We start from the raw sequence: 22,026 nt of genomic DNA, 5'->3' as shown, positions 1-22,026 counted from the left end.
TCCTTCTCTGTTGAGAGAAGAAGACCTTTGTGGAAGAGGGTGTGCCCCTTCTCTGTTGAGAGAAGAAGACCTCTGAGGAAGAGGGTGTTGTACTATTTATCCGGTGACTCGGATGTTATAGTGGAAAGCTCAAGTGGTTTGCTTGGGGACTGGATGTAGGTCAGGGTTTTGACCGAACCAGTATAAATTTTGTGTTTATGTGTTGTGCCTTTATTGCATTATATTTTAAATTTATCGATCTATATACTATTTCACTATTTACCCCCCCTCTAGTGGAATTTCATTTGGTATCAGAGCAAGTTTGTTGGTTTCGACATAACAAGTCTTCCAGCACAAATGGCATCTACCTCTTATGCTCGTGATATTGAAGGTCAACACGCATCTCGTCCTCCTTTCTTCAACGGCTCCAACTATGGATACTGAAAGTGCAGAATGGCTATATTTCTCAAATCCATAGATTTTGTTGTATGAAAAATTGTTGAGCATCCATTCACATCTCCATCCGCAGACTATAACTTATAGTCTGATGAAGAAAAGAAAATGGCAAACCTAAATACAAAGGCTATGAATGCCTTATATTGTGCCATTGATCAGAACAAATTCAATAGAATATCTATATGTGAATCTGCATATGATATTTGGCATTCTTTGGAGGTTATTCATGAAGGAACCAACAAAGTGAAAGAAGCCAAAATCTCATCTCTTGTCAGAAAATATGAGTTGTTCAAAATGAACAAAGATGAACCCATCACAGAGATGTTTACCAGATTCACCAACATCACCAACGATCTGAAATCTCTGGGTGTAACCCATTCCCAGACAGATAAGGTGAAGAAAATCTTGAGATCTCTCATAATTGATTGGGAGAAAAAGACTACTGCTATTGAAGAAGCTCAAGATTTGTCCAAGCTTACCCTGGACGACTTAATAGGCAATCTTATGGCCTATGAAGTCCACATGAAGGAAAGAAGAGAAGAGAAACAACCCTTAAAGAAAACTCTAGCCTTCCCAGCCCTTTCTGAGAATGAGGACTCAGAAAAAGAAACTTAAATTGTGCTACTCACTAGAAAATTCCAGCGCTTTATGAGAAGAAACTGGCTTCCAAATAAGCACAAAGAAAGAAAAGACCCCAAAAAAGATTCCATGTGCTACCAGTGTAATAAGCCAGGTCACTTGAGACGTGAATGTCCTCTTTTCAAAAGAAAAGCCAAGACTGAGGAACCAAAGAAGAGGTTTTTCAAGAAAAAGGCTCTGCATGCTCAATGGGATGATTCAGAACCATCCACAAGTGAAGAGTCAAGTGATGATGAAGCAGAAACCGCCAACATGTGCTTCATGGCAGAAAGCTCTGTAAGTGAATCCCTTGATTTCTCCTTTGAAGAACTTCAAAATGCTTTTCAGGAACTTTTTGAAGAATCAAGGAAAACGATTCTTAAAAATAGAGATTTGAAATTTGAGAATCTAGAACTTATTCTGAAAAATGAAAAACTCGGTATTAAAAATTCTGAGTTACAAAAGAAAAATTTTCTTATTACTTCTGAAATCTCTTCTACTAGCTCAAAGACTAAAAATCTGCAAGTAGAAATTTCAGAATTAAAAAGTAAAACTGAGAACCTCATAAAAACGGTTTTCAAGTTTACTAAAGAAAAAGAGAACTTGGATAAACTCCTATCCTCTCAAAAAGTCTCTTTCTACAAGAATGGTATTGGCTACTCTCATTTCAACAAGCCTTCTTGTATGAATCAAAAGACCACTTTTGTGAAAGGTTCTTCTGAACCTAAAAAGGAGTATTATAATTTTAATTCCTTGAACTCCTCTAAAGCTGTAGACAAACCCAAATCTAAATGGATATGGGTTTCAAAGTCTAACAAAAAGGGACCCGACTGAGTACCAAAAAGAAGTTTCACTTAATGTTTTGCAGGCTCCTAACAAGAAGAACAGATGGATACTAGATAGTGGATGTTCAAAACACATGACTGGGCATCCAGACCTTTTTGTTGTTCTTCATCATAAAGAAGGAGGAACCGTCACCTTTGGAGATAACAACAAAGGTTTGATAATTGGTATTGGTAATATTGGCAATATAGATAAATCTCTTATCAAAGACATTCTCCTTGTTAAAGGATTAAAACATAACCTCCTGAGTATCAATCAAATGTGTGACACAGGTTATAATATTAGCTTTAATCATAATGCATGCCTTATAGCAGACACAAATGAAAACATCATCTTAAAAGGTATAAGAAGAAATAATATATATGAGTTATACCTAGAAAACATTACTGAACATTGCCTTATAGCAAATAATGTCACTCAACATTTATGGCATATGAGAATGGGTCATGTCAACTCCAAATACATGTCTAAATTAGCTAAAAACAAGTTAGTACGTGGGTTACCCAAAATATCTTTTAAAAAGGATTATTTTTGTGATGCATGTCAATTAGGAAAACTGTCTAAGTCATCTTTCAAATAAAAAAATATCATTTCAAGTAAAAGACCTTTAGAGCTTCTCCACCTGGATCTTTTTGGTCCTTCTAGAGTAGCTAGTCTGAATCATAATAAATATGCTTTTGTCATTATAGATGATTACTCACGATTTACTTGGGTAATATTTTTGAAAAACAAAAGTGATACGTTTTGTCAATTTGAAATTTTATGTAAAAAATTACAAAATGAAAAATGTTGTTCTATTGTTAAAATCCGTAGTGACCATGGAGGAGAATTTGAAAATGAACTTTTTGTAAATTTTTGTAATTTGCATGGTATTTCTCATAACTTTGCCTTTCCTAGAGCTGCACCTCAAAATGGTGTAGTAGAAAGAAAGAATAGAACCCTTCAGGAATCTGCTAGAACTATGCTCCAACATAATAATCTTGCTAAATCTTTTTGGGCAGAAGCTGTTAATACTGCATGCAATATAACAAATAGAGTTCTTATTAGACCCTTATTAAATAAAACTCCCTATGAATTATTCTATGACAGGAGTCCAAGAATAGACTATTTTAAAGTCTTTGTATGTAAATGCTTTATCCTTAACATAAAAGATAGCCTAGATAAATTTGATGCTAAATCTATTGAAGGCATATTTTTAGGATATTCAAGTCATAGTAAAGCATACAGAGTTTTCAATAAGAGTTCTAATACTATTGAAGAATCTATGCATGTTAGTTTTTGTGAATCTATTGATCAATCTGTTCATAAGCAAACTAACGATGATGATGTTGAAAGTACAGATTTATTTTTAGATAACACAACTAAGTCTAATGAAGATGATCATCAAAGAACATTTGTTGAAATCGGAGATCATCCTCAAAAGCAGATTTTGGGAGACCTGACAAAGGGGGTTCAAACTAGAGCTCAGCTAGAACGGATTGCAAACATGGCATTCATTTCTCAACTTGAACCGAAGAAGATTGATGAAGCCATCATCGATGAGTTCTGGATGCTAGCCATGACTGAAGAACTGAATCAATTCCAAAGAAATGATGTTTGGGATCTTGTACCAAGACCAAAGGATCATCAGATCATTGGGACAAGATGGATCTTCAGAAATAAGTCAGATGAAACAGGTAATGTTATAAGAAACAAGGCAAGACTAGTAGCTCAAGGATACAACTAGGAGGAAGGTATTGATTTTGATGAAACATTTACTCTTGTTGCTAGACTTGAATTTATTAGGATGTTTTTAGCATATGCAAGCTATATGGATTTTAAACTATATCAAATGGATGTTAAAAGTGCTTTTCTAAATGGTTTTATAAATGAAGAAGTTTATGTAAAACAACCTCCAGGATTTGAAAATGAACAATATCCAGATCATGTTTTCAAACTAAAACGTGCTTTATATGGTTTAAAACAAGCACCTCGTGCTTGGTATGACAGATTCAAAACCTTTTTATTAAAAACTGGTTTTTCTGTAGGCAAAGCAGGCTCTACTTTATTTGTGAAAATAGTGAATAATCATACCCTAATTGTTCAAATATATGTGGACGATATCATCTTTGGATCTACTAACAACACTCTCTGTGAAGAATTTTCTAAGTCCATGCAGAAAGAATTTGAAATGAGTATGATGGGAGAACTCACCTACTTTCTTGGACTGCATATTAAGCAAACCAAGGATGGAGTTTTCATCAATCAATCTAAATATGCTCGTGAACTTCTAAAGAGGTTCAACATGATAATATATTCCTCTCAAACTTAAAAAAAAAAGGAATAGTATTCAGCCACTCTATGAGAAATCTTGCTTTTCAAATTTTAGTCAAAATCGATTTTTTTTTTCACCATCTTCAAAAGTTAAGTTGTTGTATCACGTATAGTTTTACTATATCATCTGTTATATCATATCTTACGTACACTCTATTATTATTTTCGAAAACTTGTCCTCCATTCTTTTTTATATGTACTATTAAGTACCTCCCTTTCCTTGTTTCTCTACATCCAATACGAAGTGTACCTCCATCCGTGACCATTACATATTTAAATGTATCGTTTTTAAAAACCATAAACTCCCTCCATTAAAACCATGTCCTCTAAGCCAAACATCAATCATGACTTCACTTTATGTCATACATCAAGTGATTGTTGTCCTTTATGATCTCTCTCTCTCTTTCAAATTCGTATATCAACTCACCTTTCTTTATGCCTTTTCACACTCCTTCTACGCATACCTATAACAACATTTCTTAAATAAGAAATTATTGGATCTTACTCATATATCCTTGTTTGTCTTGTTCCAAATTCACTTCTCACGGATTTAGAATGCCTTCATATAAAGTAACATCTTGTATAAAAAGTTGTTTGTTTTATTAGGCCATTATTTCCTTCACATTACAACTTTTCGTACATCTCTTCATCACACGAAACTTTTTAAGATCTAAGTCTAATAAGATAGTTCATACGCATTACATGACACATCTCAAAACCTTTCTCTTTATAGAAAAGTTACTCAAAACTATGTCCTTCTTAACATACAATACACTATCTTCCAACAATTGATTTGATTTGTCATTCACAAGCCTCTTAATTTACAACTCACGCATTTCCTCTCTCAGCTAAAATCTAAAAATCCTTCACTTCCAATGTCATTCATTTCTTATCACCACTACTTTTCTTCCTCTATTTAATAGATTGGTTCATCTCTCACCAATTCCCCACGAATATCTTTATTCTCTTACAAACTACTACTCCTTCCAAGCTCTTCTCTCTTGCTCTTTTTTTTAAGCTCTTGCAATGGCATTCTCTTCCACATCCGACATACTTGAAGCTTCAGAGTTGAGATTTCCGGATCTCATTCACACTTATCACTCCATAAACTCCATGGCCATCCAACCAGGAAAGTTGGTTCACCTTGAAGCCTTTCCAGCTTTTGACTTACAAACTTCTCTTTCCGAACTTATTCATGTTCTAGCCTCTCCAAAATTAATGTCCATCTATCCTAATCTCATCAAAATATTCTACACCAACCTTTTTATCGACCATGATCACACTTTTATCACTTCCATGGTACATGGAAAAGTTTTCTCCTTCGACATATCTCAGTTAGGCAACATTCTGAATATTTCTTCCTACGGTATTGAGCTTCCCAACATTGTTCCTCTCGACCACTCAGTGTTTCAGAAAATCCTCCTCTCCACTCGCTCCACTCACTTCCAATGGCATGAAAGCAATCTCTCACCTCATGCTCTATTGTTATCCAAAATTCTTTCCTCAAATATAGTCCCCAAGTCGCCCTCTAGGGGATTTATTGCAAATGAAGTCTCCCTTCTTCTTTATGTTATCTTCTCTGCCTTTCCCATCAACTGGTTCAGTGTCATCTTCCACAACATGATCAACTTTCGGTCTTTTAAGTCTCTTCCTTTCGGATATTTCATCACACTCATTCTTGAATTCTTCCAGATTTCTCTTGCAACCGATGTCGTCTATTATTCAAACCATATATTTGATGACTCCTCTCTCCACGAAGAAGAATCCTCTCACCTAAACTCTGACGACAAAGGCCCTCAAGAAGCAGATCAAGCAGCAACTTCTGACCTTGACATCTTCTCCGCTCTTGTCAATGTTCAGAACACCCAGGATCTCCTTCTGAAGAATCAAGCTTCACTACAATTCGGCCAAGATGCATTACTCTAGAAGTTTCACCCCTCCTCCGGATCAAAATGAACTCTTCATTCATGACGTCTGTAATAACTTTACATTATTTTTGGTCTGTAATAACTCTGCTTACTCTGATCGCTTCCTTTTTGTCCATGACAAAGGGGGAGAAAAACCTGTCTCCATTATTGGAGAAAAATACTCTCTTTGACATTTTTCAATATTTTTATGCTATTATTACTTTTATGCATAATGTCAAAGAGAGTATTTTTCTCCAATAATGGAGACAGGTTTTTCTCCCCCTTTGTCATGGACAAAAAAGAAGGGATCAGAGTAAGCAGAGTTATTACAGACCAAAAATAATGTAAAGTTATTACAGACGTCATGAATGAAGAGTTCATTTTTGACAGGGGGAGCATATTTTGTCATCATCAAAAAGAGGGAGAATGTTGAGAAACTCTGTTTTGATGTCACATAATATGATACACTGTCGTATTTGATTTTATATAATATGAAAATATGTCTTCTTGAAAAATGTTATATTATGACTGGATATGTTTTTGCCATATATCTAACGAGTATTTGATGCAAGGATATCTCACTCAAAAAGGATAGAGACCTCCTGTTCAAGTACAACTATGGTGCAATCATACTCCTTGAAGAAAAAGCTTGATGAGCCATGCATTCCTAAAGATCATCTAAAGAGATCGGCTACCTCAAGATGAAGATTTTTTCTTCTTTAGAGTCATATGTAACAGAACCTTCAGAAGCATGCATATTGCATATTACATACTCATTCATAAAAGCTATTTCATAAAAGTATACGATAGTTTCAAAAAGCACCTTTTTGAAAAAACCAATAATTGTACCTTCTTACAAACCTTTATGAAAAAGGTATTTTGACATGATATATTAGCTCATGATTTCAAAAAGCAATAATTGTACCTTCTATCATGTATAAGACAACTTAAAAAGAAATGATTTCAAATATGTAGGAAAAAGACAAAACATGAAAATTGACTACACAAAGAAAAACAAATATAATATGTGTTGAAAAGACTTTAGTTACCTTTTTACAAACCCATAGAATATCGACTTACTAGAAGTCATCATTCTCTTTGTATAGCATTAAATACCTCCTGTAGGAAATCTTTACTAATATCCATCTCAAGAATGTCGACTTGCTTAAAGTCTTCATTCTCTCTGTAGACATTGAAAAACACATCATAAAGAAAACTCTTGATATGACTATGTACAAATAAAGATCTCAAAGCATTTATTGTACTTACACTTATTTAAGTAAAGAAGTACTTATGTACCATAAATCATTAATTAGAATAAAGATAAAACTACATGACAGCCTATAATCCAACGTTCAATGTACTATTGTAAGAAATAAACTTTTTACATAAAATATATAATACCTAAAATATTACAACGACTATTGTACCCCATATTTTACTTTTATGGAAAGATGACTTTTTCGAAAATTCATAAATTTGGTTTTTGAAATGACATGACATTTCACATCTCAAAAAGACTACGATTTCAAAAAGGTAACGACTACTTTTTTAAAGCTATATAAACACACTCAAATAAACTATTCAAACAAGGAATGAACACGAGAAAAATTCATAGTCGATATTTGAAAGAGAGCCTAGAAAAAGAAAGAGAAAAGAAAAAGAAAAGTAAGAGAAAAGAAAGAGAAAAAGTCAAGAATAGCTCTTCGACAAAGAGTATCTTGTGAGTGAAAAGAACAAAACATTCTCAGAATCCTTCATTCGTGCATTCATATCATTCTGAAGGTTCTATAGGAAGTATTGTAACTTTCTGTTATTCACTATATTCCTTCTTTGTTGAAAAAAGTAGACATCTGAGAAAGAGGGTGTTGCCCTTCTCTGTTGAGAGAAGAAGACCTCTGTGAAAGAGGGTGTTGCCCTTCTCTGTTGAGAGAAGAAGACCTCTGTGAAAGAGGGTGTTGTCCTTCTCTGTTGAGAGAAGAAGACCTCTATGAAAGAGGGTGTGCCCCTTCTCTGTTGAGAGAAGAAGACCTCTGAGGAAGAGAGTGTTGTACTATTTATCCGGTGACTCAGATGTTATAGTGGAAAGCTCAAGTGGTTTGCTTGGGGACTGGATGTAGGTCAGGGTTTTGACCGAACCAGTATAAATTCAGTGTTTATGTGTTGTACCTTTATTGCATTATATTTTTAATTTATCGATCTATATACTATTTCACAATTCACCCCCCTCTAGTGGAATTTCAACATGTTGCATATATTTGTACACAGAACACTAAGCACAACATATGGATATAATGCTTCTTATGCAGACAGAGGAGTCTGGCCCTTTCTGCATTAATATTTTTCAGGTAACGAATAAATGGAACAATTGTGGGTGTCAGAAAGGAAGTAGCCATGGGATCTCAGTTGTTAGTATTCATGTTTAGACTCTGATTAGTTATATGTTTCAATTATGAGATGTAATTAATGACATTAATGCTTTAGTTAATGAATGAAATGCTTTTTAGTGCTTCTCTGTTTTACCCTGTAATTCGCCCGACACTTGGACTTGTCACTTCTGCTATTTTAAAAAAAAATCTAAGATTTTCTGTCCAAATTGTTTGGGTGTTACACATTTAAATTTTTTTTACGTATTTTCGGGTTAAAATTTTGGGGTATTACATTATGTCTCGATCCGCCCACTATATGAGTGTTTTAACGTGTTTATTATGGATTTTAGACCTAGATATGGATCTCAGATTAGATCTAAATACTAAAAAATATTTAAATTTTAGATAATTTAAAAAAAGCAAGAATTGATATTTTTTTATATATAAATGCTTTAATCAATGTTATATTGGATCTAATTATGAAAGTTTATCAAAAGATTATCAATTTTAGCCTCAAATATGGATCTCAATCTAAGACCAAGTAACAAAAAATGTATAAAATTTGGATAATCTGAGAAAAATTAAGAATTCATAATTTTTATATACAAATGCAACAACCATAAATAAATCATAAAACCCTAAAAATAAAAGAATATAAATCATAAATAAACCAAAAAACTCTAAACTACAAGAAAAACAAAACATAAAAAATCCTAATTCAAACACTAATCGATGAAAATAAAAAAACAATGTTAATCAAATTAACTATAAGAAACACTAATTTAAAAAATTGATTGAAAGTCCTAATTAAAGAAAATTAAAGAAAATCAAAGAAAAAATCTCTAATCAACACAAAGAAAAACCCTAATCAAGTTAAATATCAAAACCCTAATTAAAGAAATTTGATTTAGAATCCTAATAAAAAAATCAAAGAAAAACCCCTAATCAAATCAAAGAAAAACCTTAATCAAATTAAATATAAAAAATCTTAATTAAAGATATTTGATTCAAAATCCTAACCAAAGAAAATCAAAGAAAAACCTTAATCAAACTAAATATGAAAAGCCTTAATCAAAGAAATTTGATTAAAGCCTTAATTCAAATCCTAATCAAAGAAAATCAAAGAAAAATAGCCTTAAACAAATACAAGAAAATCTCTAATCAAATTGACTATAAAAATTTTTAATTAAAAAATTTGATTCGAAGCCCTAATAAAATAAAATCAAAGAAAAATTCTCTAATCAAATCAATAGAAAACCCTAGTCAAATCAAAGAGAGAGAGAGAAATGGAGAAGAAGAAGAAGAATGAAAGAGAGAGCAGAGTGCCATCGTTAGCCACTTGTTGCCTAACTGCTGCACACACACACACACACACACACACACACACACACACACACACACATATGTCATCAGCGATGAGCTCTCATTGTAGAGAGGGGGGGGGGGGGTGAGGTAGACCCTCTCCCCCCAACATTTTTTTTAATGTGAGTTCCCCATGTTCTCGTTCTCAGTGTAATGAAGGGAGGTTGAAACAATAAATCATCATTCCATGAACGCATTGAACATGCGCAATAGCGTCCAATGTTTGATCAACATTGCATCTCATGTGATGCACGATCAAATATGCCCTAAGGGAGGCATTTGAATAATGGACAATGAAGAACAAAACAACATATCTTGTCTGACCATGTCCGTGGACAAGACATAATGCGTTATCCTGCCCTGTCTAAGCACCATTATTTTTTTCATTCTTGTTCATCCACCACTATTCTGTGGGGGTAGTGGAGAGAGGCACAGAGCAATGACATACACCAAATAAGTGTTTGCGGGACATACCAATTTTGCTTTGGTGCACGAACATAATTAGAGCCCATTTTCGGTACGACCAACACACAAAGATTTACTGCTACATAACATCAAGTCTACATCATCATCATCCAAAACATCTATTTATATTTATTATCTATATTTGGAGAATTAACTATATCAGAGACTTAATAATTCTTTAGTATAATCAATTTTATGAGAGATCAAAGACATAAATTTCTTAATGATATTGTTTTTAGAGACCATTATAGATATCTAATTAAGGTAATGAACAAGACAATAATGTACTTTAACTCTTTCTAAGTTTATCATTAACTGCCTACTCCGACCACACAATATATTATTCATCTAATGAAAACAACATATGAGAAAATATCATCCATATAGCCTTTATACGTTCAATTAATACAACTACCTACAACAACCACTCTCAAAACCAACTACATATAATAACCCCATTACCCCTATTGAATGCATGTACACAATTAACCCCAACCCCATTACACTAATTGAATACTTGTGCATAGTCAAACCTAGCCCCATTACCCCAAGAGAAAACCACAACAATAAACAAACACAAATACTATAAGGCTATCAAGTATATATATCTAAAAAAACTTAAGAATGCAAGAAAATTATATATATGTGAAACTCACATTTTGACCTAACTCAAAGATGAAGAAGTTGGCCAAAGAGATGCCACAACCTCATCGTAATGCTATAAGATGAATTTTACATGAATCACCACAAATAAGAAAGGGAAAATGGTTAGGGTTCAAACAAGAAACAAACAAAAAATAAAAAAAAGAACCACAATAATTTTATATATGAATAAACAATCATGTAAAGGTAAGAATGTTCTCAACAGGTATTTGTGGATGTCAACACACATTTGTGGATGTGCGTGAGGAGAATTTAGTTAAAGGAGGTTCAGAGAGCATATGCGCGAAGGTGGTGAGGTTTGCAAATATGTGACACGAACCTATGGAGCTCGAATAAAAATGGGTGCAAACATTTAAGATATTTGCAACACGTATTTACGAATATCATGACCCATTTGCAAACGTACGTGAGAAATATTTAGTTAAAGGAGGTTCACATGGTATATGCTCGAAAGGCATGAGGTTCGCAAATATGGGACATGAACATGCATAGCTCGAATAAGAAAACATGAGAACATTTGCAAAGATGATTTGTGAAAGTTGTATTATATTTGTCGAGGTACGTAGGAGTTTTCAATTAAAGGATGTTCGCATGACGTCTGCGCGAATGTCAGGACTACCACAAATGTATGAGGCGAACCTGTCAAGCTAAAACCTTTCAATTAGAGAAGGTTCACTTAGAAGTTGCAAACCTAAGAAGATGCACATATTTGATGTGTGAATCTCTTGTTGGGATGAACGTTAGCCAGGTGTACAAATTTGTTTATGCGAATTTTATGATTTTCACAAAATGTTCATGTGAATTTCCTTTTTTATTGAGAAGTTGTGAGCTTCCTACAATGTACCTATATATCGCACATCAACATGTTTGCTTGTGCGAAGGATAAAAATGTTCAACAAAAGTGGCACATCCAAAATTGTGAAGTATTTGAGAGAACATGTCATTTTACAAGGATAGTAAATTCATTTTCTGTTTATTTTTTACTAAAATACTAATGGATTTTATCCATTGATCTAGTATTATAAATCTCGTTTTAGAATTTGAACTGAACCTATTTCCCCAAATCGTTGGATCTAGCCGACATTGACTGAAGTCCGACCCGATTGCAGTCCTACCTTGGGAAAAACCGCGAATCCGTTATATAACCCCCCCTGCTTTCACAACCCGCGAAAAACCGCGATCTGTTACAGCACCCGCCCCGGAAAGGGACCAAAATCTGCTCCCCCCCCCCCCCCCCCCTCTAAAAGCCGACGGCGACGGCACCGTGGCCCTCCACCGCTTTTCTTTGTACCGGAAACATCGCCGGATCCGTTTTTCATACCGGAAAACCTGACGGAAACGTCGCTGGATCGGTTCGGTTCTCCGGCGATGCGTTTTTATGCAACTCAGACGACTCATTTTCTTCGCGTTTCATTATTGTGAGAAGAATAAAAACGCGCCTCTGATCCCTAGTTCGTCTCTTCCTCTGGTTCTTTCGATTTCATCTTGTGATTTAATTTTATGTAGAATTTATCTTTTTCGTGATTTAATTTGGGCTTCCTTCCCTAATAAACGTGATTTATGAGGTGATTGAATCAGGTGGTTGATCCCTAATCGTGGTTTTTGTAGGAAGTAAAACGTTTGGATTCGGGAATTCGCGATTTTTTTATCGGGATAGCAAATGCGTGATGAGGAATTGGGCGAAAACGGCTATGCGAACGACCCTCGCTGCGAGGAACGGGCAGAGGAGCGGGGCGAGAGCAGTGGCTTTGGGGCGGGCAGAAGCGAGCTGAGTCGAAATGAGGGAATTGAGGAGCAAGGAAGCCTACATGGTTGGAATTCAGATGCCGAGCACGAGGACGGCGAGGTTCAGACGAGCTCGGCGCAGATGGAGCTGCAAGAGGGCTCTGCTTCAGGAGCAGCCTGTGTTGCGATTCCAAGCTCCGTTCTGCTTGAAGAACCCATTGCGATTCCGGCATCAAAGGTGGATGTTTGCGGGGAGACCGGACAGACAGGGCGTGCCACGCCTTCAATGCCGAAGAAAGTTCTTTTGGAGAGAAGTGCGAGTGATGGCGAGCAATGCAGGTAGATATTGTGTTTATTTCAATGTTATCGAGCTTCAATCGAATCCTGATTAATATGGACCAGTTTTCAAATTACTGTCAAAACTTTGAGTTGCTGTGATTCTATACATATGATTATATGGTTTTGTTGAAATGAAGCAGTTCTTCATTTCCTGCGTTATTGATGGCGTTGGTAATTTTCATGATGTTTCTTTGTATGCCTCAAAGTCACGGTCTTGCTTAAAGTGATCATGAATACTAAAATTTTGGGATGAAATATGACTTTGTTCCAGATGATACTATTGTCCATGCAACAGTTGTATGTCATATCGTACACATTCACAAAAATTTTGACGACCTCACCTTTCCACAACAGGGAAACTCCGAACAGAATCACCTTTCAAGCTGACCAATTTTACAGGTTTTACCACCTGTTTGGATACCTTTACTTGCAATTGGGTCAAGATTTCTTGGGCCATTGAATTCTCAAACTGGGATATTAGGTAGTTATGTTAGGGTTCTCCTACAAAGTCGAAGAATTTAAATGCCTACCAGTTCGAGTAAAATTTCAAAATCTGAACTTTTCACATTTTCTGAATTTCATGGAAATCAAACTCCGGGTATTTGAGTCGGTCAAACATTGATTGTAAGCTGGGATGTAAAATTCCAATTTTGTGGTCCAAAGTCCCCCTCATGTAAACTGATCCTAAAAGAATCATCCAACCAAACATATATGAGATATCCATGGAACGACAGAGATGAAGATTCAAGTTTGTACACCTCATCATATGAAGCCGAAGTTAACGTTTAAATGACCCTTTTTAGTTTTCACACAATTGAACAATTTTGGGTATTTATGTCTATCCACACTCCTATATACTCAAGGACAAAGCTCACTATCTTCATAGACAAGAACATAAAATAGGCACCTCAAATTCTTTGAAATGAAACATTATATAAATGGGTGGTTAACCAAACCAAGTAACAAATCTAAAAATGATTCCTCAAGCGAGAGAGAAACGAGGGTAAAACAAAAAAGAAAAGAAAAGATGTAGAACATAAAAAACAAGGGAGAAGCGAAGGAAAAATGAAAGGGATGCAAGAGGAAAGTGATTTAAGAACGATGATTATATACATATGTTTGATTATATGGTTATGTTGGAACAAAGCAATTCTTCCTTTCCTGCACTATTGATGGAGTTGGTAATTTTCATGATGCTTCTCTGTATGCTTCAAGGTCACTGTATTGCTTAAAATGACCTTGCATACAAAATTTTTGGGATGAATTGTGACCTAAGCCTGGATGCTACTATTGCCCATGCTTGAATTGTTGAAATTTGAGGCATCATTTTTTGATTTGTTACTTGTTGGTTTGGTTAACTGCTCATTTATATGATGTTTCATTTCAAAGAATTTGTGGTGTCTATTTGATGTTCGCATCTGTAGAGGTAGTGAGCTTTAACCTTGAGTTTATGGGAGTGTGAATAGTACTATAAATATCCTAAATTGTTCAATCATGTGAAAACTAAAATGGTCATCTAAACGTAAATTTTGGCTTCGTATGGTTTTTAATGTACAAACCTGAATCTTCATTTTTGTCGTTCCACAGGTATCTCATATCTGTTTGGTTGGATGATTCTTTTAGGATCAGTTTGCATAAGCTTGATTTTGATCCACAACATGAAATTTGATATCCCAACTTATATTCAATGTTTTACTGACTCAAATATGCAGAGTTTGCTTTCCAGAAAATTCAAAAAATGTGAAAAGTTCGGGTTTTGAAAATTTACTTGAATTGGTTAGCATTCAAGACTTTGTAGAAGAACCTTAACTTAACTACCTAATATCCTAGTTCGGAAAATCAATCGCCAAGGAATCTCGATTGAATTGCAGGTCAAGGTATCTAAACAAGTCATCGAACCTGTAAAATTAATCAGCTTTATAAAGGTGATTATGTTCATAGTTTCCCTGTTTTGAAAAGGTGAGTTTGTCAAAAAAATTTGAATGTGGAGGATATGCTATACAACTGTTACTGAAGGCATACTAGTAATTCACTCAGGGCTATAATATGCTAAGTGATAGTGATCAGGTATGATTTACCCCCCTTGTGGATGCAAGATATACAACTCATCTTCCCTGTTAGTGCTGTGTAATGTATCTCGAGTCTTGTTTCCTTCATGTGACTAGGCTCATCCATAGAATGAAAGATTCATTTTTGACCTATGAAATTTCCAATAACATGAGCAAAGGACATCCCTAGATTACACCTAAGAAGACCCTTCCTCACCTCTTTGGAATGTGGATTCCATATCTCATATAGTCTGCCTAACAAATTCTTGATTCCATGTAATGGGGTTACAATTCCAAGAACCAAATGTGCTGCAATTTATCATGGTATGAAGCAATGATGTTCACTGATTTTCTGTGCTTGAGAACAACAGAAAACTCTATGTTTTTGGGGAGTGGCATATTTTTTTTTCCCTTCACTTTTTCTTCGTGAGAGTTTCAGGCTTGACCACCTTTGTGGATCACTTCTACCAAGTTAAATATTATCCTTGGTCACAAACTGTGTCCATGTCTTTTCAGATGGGACTAAGCTTAGTATGTTACTGGCACATTCAACCAAGCAGAAATTATTAATTTGAATTACTAACATCAGGATTTTGCATTCTGCGTTGCCATGCCTTGGTTGTTGATATCTATGTAGCGCCAGAAAAATTAAGGGTTGGGCTACAACTATAGATGATGGAGGATCTTTTGAAATTTTCACTAAACAAATAATAACAATGCCCTTAGTCACATGTTCTATTATGAGAGTAATATGCTTATCATGTCACAAGCTTGCTGAACCTCCTCCTTGGATGGAATGGCACTTTCCATATACTCATTCATTTAGAAGGGATGAATATTACTGCTTCATTATCATGGTGCTCAAACCATGTTTGAGCAAGGTTGTTAAATGCGATAAGGCGAAGCGAGGCGTTGAGCCTGTTATGAAGTGAGGCGTAAGCCTCGAGGCGTTGAAGCGTAAGCTTCATGATCAAAATAATAAAATATATAATATTAATAAATTTTTTAAATAAGAACTACTAATAAACGACAGTATAAAATAAATACTACTTTCCTATAATTAACTCGTATTATTCATTTTCTTATATGCATGCACATGTAAATCACAATTATGTTATACTCATAGTGCAAGATAAAACAAGTTATATCTACAATCATGAAATCATATTGAATACATGTGGGGCCATTTCCAAATCGACCTGTTCTAGAAATACCTTCTATGCACAAAATTTTTGTTGTAATAATAGAGTTCAAATGCACAATTAATATAAAATAAGTTAATTCCTCAACTATTATACAAAACTAGACCATGATATAAATCAGTGTTTGGATCTCGTTATTCCAACATGTATGTAAATTTTTACAAGGATTAAAGCAACATCTTATAATGTAACAAAGTTTCAACCCTTATAAAATCGTATTTTACTTTGAAAAATCATAATTCAATAGTCAATTAGTTGATTCTTACTATTTTGACCATGCTATGGGTTGGGTATGACCCGATTTGGACCCGTACTGAATTTGATAGGGTCAAGGTTTGGTAACAAAGAAAGGAGTCCGATTAACTATTCGGGTCAGACCCATGAAGTCCAATATGGTTTATGAAATTTTATACCAAAATCAGATCCATTTCGAGTTCGATTCACAATTTTCAATGTAAAAAAATATTATTTTATTTGGTTTGGTTTATGTAATCCTTATCTGATCCAAGTATGGTCTTTCTAAAGAAATATCAGATCAGATCCGAATTTGAATCTGATATTGACGCTTCCTACTCGGATCCGAGTACGGACTCACCTGTAGAATGTACATATTTTAAGTATTATATTTGCTGAAAGTAGCTTATGTTGGATCTGATATCTGATTTGGATCTGACCTACTTACACCCCACTTGGGAAAGCGATCGGGCGAGGCGGTGTCGCCCAACAGTACAAAGGAAAGCTTAACGGTAATGAGGGAGAGCACAAGAAAATGAAAGAATAGCCTGCTTGCTGCTCTCTCTCTCTCTTCGCCATCGCCGGAGAGAGACCTCTGCCAGAGATCGTCCCTCGCCGGAGAAAGAGATCCACTATCGGAGGCTCACGCTAGACTTCCTCCACGGACCATCATTACCGGAGACACCCGCCAGAGAGAGAGACCATTTTTTCCCAAGTTCCTCGTTGCACCCTCTCTGCCCACTATTGCTCCTCCATCACCGGACCACCGTCACCCTTATCAAACCTAGTTTCCTGCGAACTATCTTTCTCAAATCCTTCTTACCTTCCCCTATATCCACCTGATATCTTTACCACCTTCCTCAAAACCCTCAATCACGGAGAAGGATGACTCCTATACCTGAAGGAAGATTGTCAGGCCGTAGGATTCCATAGGTTTTGGCCGCCAGGGGTTTGAGCGATGGGGTTTGATCGACAGGTTTCGATAGTTCTTGATCGTTGGGCGACAAGGTTTTGATCGACAGGAGTTTGAGCGTTAAAGGTTTGAGCGCGTACGCCTTAAAAGGGAAGCGCGCCTCGACGCGAGGCGTGCGCTTCACCCATGTGAAACATGCGCTTCGAGCCTGCAAACGCCTCCCTACAATGCCTCGGTTCCTTGAGCTTGCGCTTCGCCTCTAAGGCGTACGCTTCAGGTACTGAGGCATTCGCCTCTAACAACACTGTGTTTGAGAACTTGATCCATGCATAAGCATCTTTTTCAGGTGTTGCCATTAACAAAATGAATGTCTAGATTTTTTGAGGAATTGGCTTTGATTTCTCTAGGAAACAGCAGGACAATACATTGATGTGTAGGCTCAAATGAGCACTGAGATTTCACAAAGATGATATGGCAAGCATTGGGCTCATCATAGCAAATGAACACAGGATAATAAGCAGCCACACTGTGATACATATAGTTGAGATAAGGTGAGCTGCTTTTTAGCTAAAATTTATAAGCAGACAGGTTCATCATTGATATGTTGTTTTCCTTTTCTCTCTCTTTTTCCTGATATGCCTACTTTCAGTAGTGTTAGCATGTTTTTCGTCATTCTTTTCTCATGAAAAAACTATAAATTCATCAATTGGTCCCACCAAATCTCAGTTCTCATTTATGCCTAACATCTGACATGCAATGGCTTCCTCAGATCCTTTTTTTCTTTTTTTGAAAATTTATTCTCCTACAATTTCATCCTTGAATAAAACCTCTTCCTTGCAAGATACACCTCCACTAGTGGATGCCACATTGCTGGCATGGGTGGATATGGGTCTTGAATTGCTGGTTTTACAAAGATTCTCATAACCGAGGACAGATTGAAGATCCATGTACAGTGAGTATAGAAGAGAGGAAAAGAAAAGGAAACAGTGTGAGGACAAGGTTAAGAGAACTGAAAAAGAGGTCCATTAAGATCAAACAATACCAATGTCAGTTTGTCTGTATGGCCTTTCTGAATTTTTTATGTCTTTGATTTTGTTTGTGTCAGAAGATATGCAGGCTTTTCAGTGTTTAGAATTGGTTATGTAGATTATCCATTACTTCTTTGCAGTTGTCAAATTGGCATCTACTGAATGAATATCAGGATAAATAAATGGCAGTGAATCAAGAAGCAACCAAGTAGTCATTGCAGATCCATTTAAAGTGTTTTATGTTTTCTTTGTTTTTATCTCTAACTGGAGGCATATGAATGCCCTCAACCACATGGAGAAAAAGATTTAGTGTGCCTTTTTTATTTTCACTGAATTGGATTTTGTTGAGTACTTCTGGATTGTTCTATTGCAGATGTTGCTTACTGCTCAATCAATGACTTGGTGCTGGCCAAAGATATGTCTATTGTAGTATTATGCCTGGCAAGCAGTTTATTACCGTGTTTTATTTCTTTGAGTAGTACACCTAGGATACTTCATATTTGAGTTGATGGGAATATAACTGTTTATCTCTACATATTGAACTTAAAATGATCAGGATCTGTCGCCACCCATCTGAAGAAGCTCTGATGGAGCTTGGGTGCAGCTGCCGAGGTGAGCTTGCTAAAGCACACCGTTCTTGTATAGAAACATGGTTTCGCACTAGGGGTTCAAACCAATGCGAGATTTGCCAGTAAGATTCAAATTTCCTTTTCCTTGACTTACAAATTTTGCTTTGTACCCTAAAGGATTGAGAATAATTCCCTTATTTTTTTCAACAGGCAGGTGGCTGCAAATATTGCTCCACCAGAACCTCAGGCAAATGTGAGTTTCATCTGGATATTATTACATGGTCCTTGGTTTTATGAGGTTTGAGCTGCATATTCTGTTTGAATATCTTATTTATCTAATTTGGTGATGTGTACATGGATCAGCAAGGGCATTGGGTATGGAGAGTGGAACCAGCCGATGGAGGATCTGACACTAGACAGGAAGAACATCACAGGGTATGTTTATGTGGCCAACAGTTCATGCCAATTATCTCCAATATGCATTTTCATTGTTTTTTGAGTGTGTAATTTACGATGGTCTGACCCTACCAACCTAAGCTGAGTGGTGACATGAAGTCAGCCGGACTGAGGTTACTCTTCCTAGGTCAGCATTGATCATGGCACCGTCTTTTATTTCAGTGAAGTTGCTTGTACCATTCCCAACTTGCTTTGGATATTTTTTACTGCACCAAACCTAGTTCAATTCCAATAGAGAATATATCCAAGTGCGTGTATCCATCATAGTGCCAGTCTTCATCAGCATTGTTCTTGTTGGCATTTGATTAACTTGGTAACAATTTGACCAGGTATGTGTAACTTCGCTATGGGTAGCATTTACCATTTTAATTTGTGGCCTTCTTTTGGATGTGCTGATATCTATCACGCTTGGTGTCTCAGCTCTGCCTGTAAATATAATCATCGGTACCATCTTCCTCTGTTTCTTTGTCTGTGAATGCTTCCATACACTCATTCTCTCTCTCTCTCTCATGTCATCAATTTATGCAGGCATTTTGGTCGTACTGGGACTGGGAACTGCAGTTGGGCTTGGCTTGGACTGCTGTCGTGAATGGTCTTTGAGGAGAGCTATGCAAAGAGCAGATTCAAATACTAATCCAGAGAACCTTCCTGTCTAACTGTACATAAGTAAATAGATATAATTTTTTTTTATTTTTATCTTTATCTTTTTACCTCAAGGTGGTTCCTTGAGAATATACGCATGCTTATAATTTTTTTTATTTTTATCTTTCTCTTCACACATGCTTCACCAAAGATGGTGGCATTTCTGGGAGTGGTACACAGCTGCTTTCAGCTACTCCAAAGCTCCATTTTATTTTCTTAAAAATGTAGCACTTGAAGAGAAAAGCAGTTCTTAATGTGATTGTACAGGAACTGTACTTGTCACTGGAAAAAAGGTTGCTATGAGCACCCAACGAACAAGATGGTGTAATCTGCAGGAATGTATATGCAGAAAAAAGAAGGCAAGAATAAGAGTATATGTGAAATCTGAAGATTTATTTGAACAATTTTACATGTGAAATCTCAGTTTTTGTTGGAGACCTAAGATGTTCACATATTAAAGATCCAAATTTGCATGGTTGAGATGCGCCTGCATTAGCCTGTACAGAAATAATCCTTCCCACTGCACAGAGTTTACTAAAGTTGTTTTTTTTTTTGAGGGCGACAGTATCAGTATACTGTGTGCATCCTGTTCATGTAACAACTCTTTTCGGCATCGGTCCTTCCCCGATTTTCTTGAATATCGGTTGAATTGGTTTTCCTTTTTATTTTTAAAATTTTACTATAACTATAATATTTATTGAGTATTTGATTGTTTAGGCATTAAACGCTTTCTTTAGAATTTGATTGGACCTGTCTGTATTTTCATAAAATTTTGGCTCCTGCAGCCTTTCAGTAACTCAACTGAACACCTGTGGCGAGCTAGCCTCTTATTTACTGCACCAACCAAAGAAAAGTAGCAAAACAGACTGGCCAACCTTGGGGCAAGAAGCCTCTTATTTACTGCACCAATTAAAGCATGACTGTGCCCTTTTTTATGGGGATGGAAAAAAACAGGGTCCAAGAGTCGGGTGCAGTTATTTCAGCCAAAACGCAGATGAAATCGATGCTCCTTTCCAAGAAAACATTTTATTTTTATTTTATGACTCTAGAATCATCGGTGGCAACAGAGTGAGTTGATTAAGCACCTTAAAGTCTTAAACTCTTCATTCTCATCTATGTCACAGGGACACGACAATTTCGGTGCATGTCCATAGTGACATCAGCAGACACGCTCAAACATGCCGCTTTTGTGGCGAAGGGCATTCCGCTCTGGCGGCATTTATAGTGGAGGCCATGGGGCTGGCCCGGCCCAGCCTGATTATGGCCCAACCCATTTGTTGGTCCTACTTGGTAATACTCGGGCTCGGGCCGAGCCCTTGCCCGACCCAGTTAACAGGTCAGGCCTATTGGGGCCTGTGTAAATTAATTACATGATGGACTGGCCCGATTAAAGCCTGATTATCTAATCTGGCTGGGCCTGGGCTGCAAAATGCAGCCTGAGCCCAACACATATGGGCGGGCCGACAGCCCGCCTGATGACCACCCCTAGCCGTGTAACAAACGCCCCCTTATTTAAATTTCAATATGAACGAACATCTACATTTTGGTAAAATCTTTTTTTTTTTTGCATGGAAACTTAACCTAGAGTGCCACCCAAATGTTATCGAAGAAATATTCAAATTGTAGATTAACTTAAGGATCTTGGTGACTAGAAACGTGATTCACTATCTCCTCACAGGTCCCAGCTCAAGGTAACTTGTTTAGGGTACGTTTGAAAGTGAGAAAAATGTAAAAAAAATATGTACTATTTGTTTTGACCTTCATTTCAAACAAGAGAGACTTTTTTGCACACTTTTTGATAGGAATCATTTTTCCACGGTAGGAATGGTTCGTAATAAGAGAATGGTGATTTACCTATCTCACCACCATCACCCACCTCTCGAAAAACCACCCTC

General features: G+C 36.2%; 1 protein-coding gene and 1 non-coding gene across 3 annotated transcripts; both read left to right on the top strand.

Annotated features, from left to right (window-relative positions):
* Positions 1-6,226: 6,226 nt before the first annotated feature.
* On the top strand, positions 6,227-6,432 carry LOC149840050 (small nucleolar RNA snR190). Its single transcript, XR_016431745.1, has one exon. It is a non-coding gene; the product is annotated as a small nucleolar RNA snR190 (small nucleolar RNA).
* A 5,711-nt stretch (positions 6,433-12,143) lies between these two features.
* On the top strand, positions 12,144-20,515 carry LOC149840049 (uncharacterized). 2 transcript variants are annotated; one of them, XM_090004327.1, is made up of 7 exons: positions 12,144-12,426; positions 12,584-13,039; positions 19,021-19,155; positions 19,244-19,286; positions 19,397-19,468; positions 19,819-19,933; positions 20,018-20,515. In XM_090004327.1, the coding sequence occupies exons 2-7, from the start codon at positions 12,636-12,638 to the stop codon at positions 20,143-20,145; spliced, it is 897 nt and encodes a 298-aa protein (XP_089860453.1). In that variant the 5' UTR covers positions 12,144-12,426; positions 12,584-12,635; the 3' UTR covers positions 20,146-20,515. The 2 variants fall into 2 exon arrangements, with proteins under 2 accessions (XP_089860453.1, XP_089860452.1); XM_090004326.1 differs by having other exon boundaries at positions 19,819-20,285.
* The last annotated feature ends 1,511 nt before the right edge of the window (positions 20,516-22,026 follow it).

Source organism: Nuphar pumila, chromosome 4, assembly GCF_984573655.1.
Source record: "Nuphar pumila chromosome 4, dmNupPumi1.hap1.1, whole genome shotgun sequence".
Taxonomy (NCBI): domain Eukaryota; kingdom Viridiplantae; phylum Streptophyta; class Magnoliopsida; order Nymphaeales; family Nymphaeaceae; genus Nuphar; species Nuphar pumila.
Note: the sequence above shows the minus strand (reverse complement) of the source record. Positions and strands in the feature narration are given on the sequence as shown.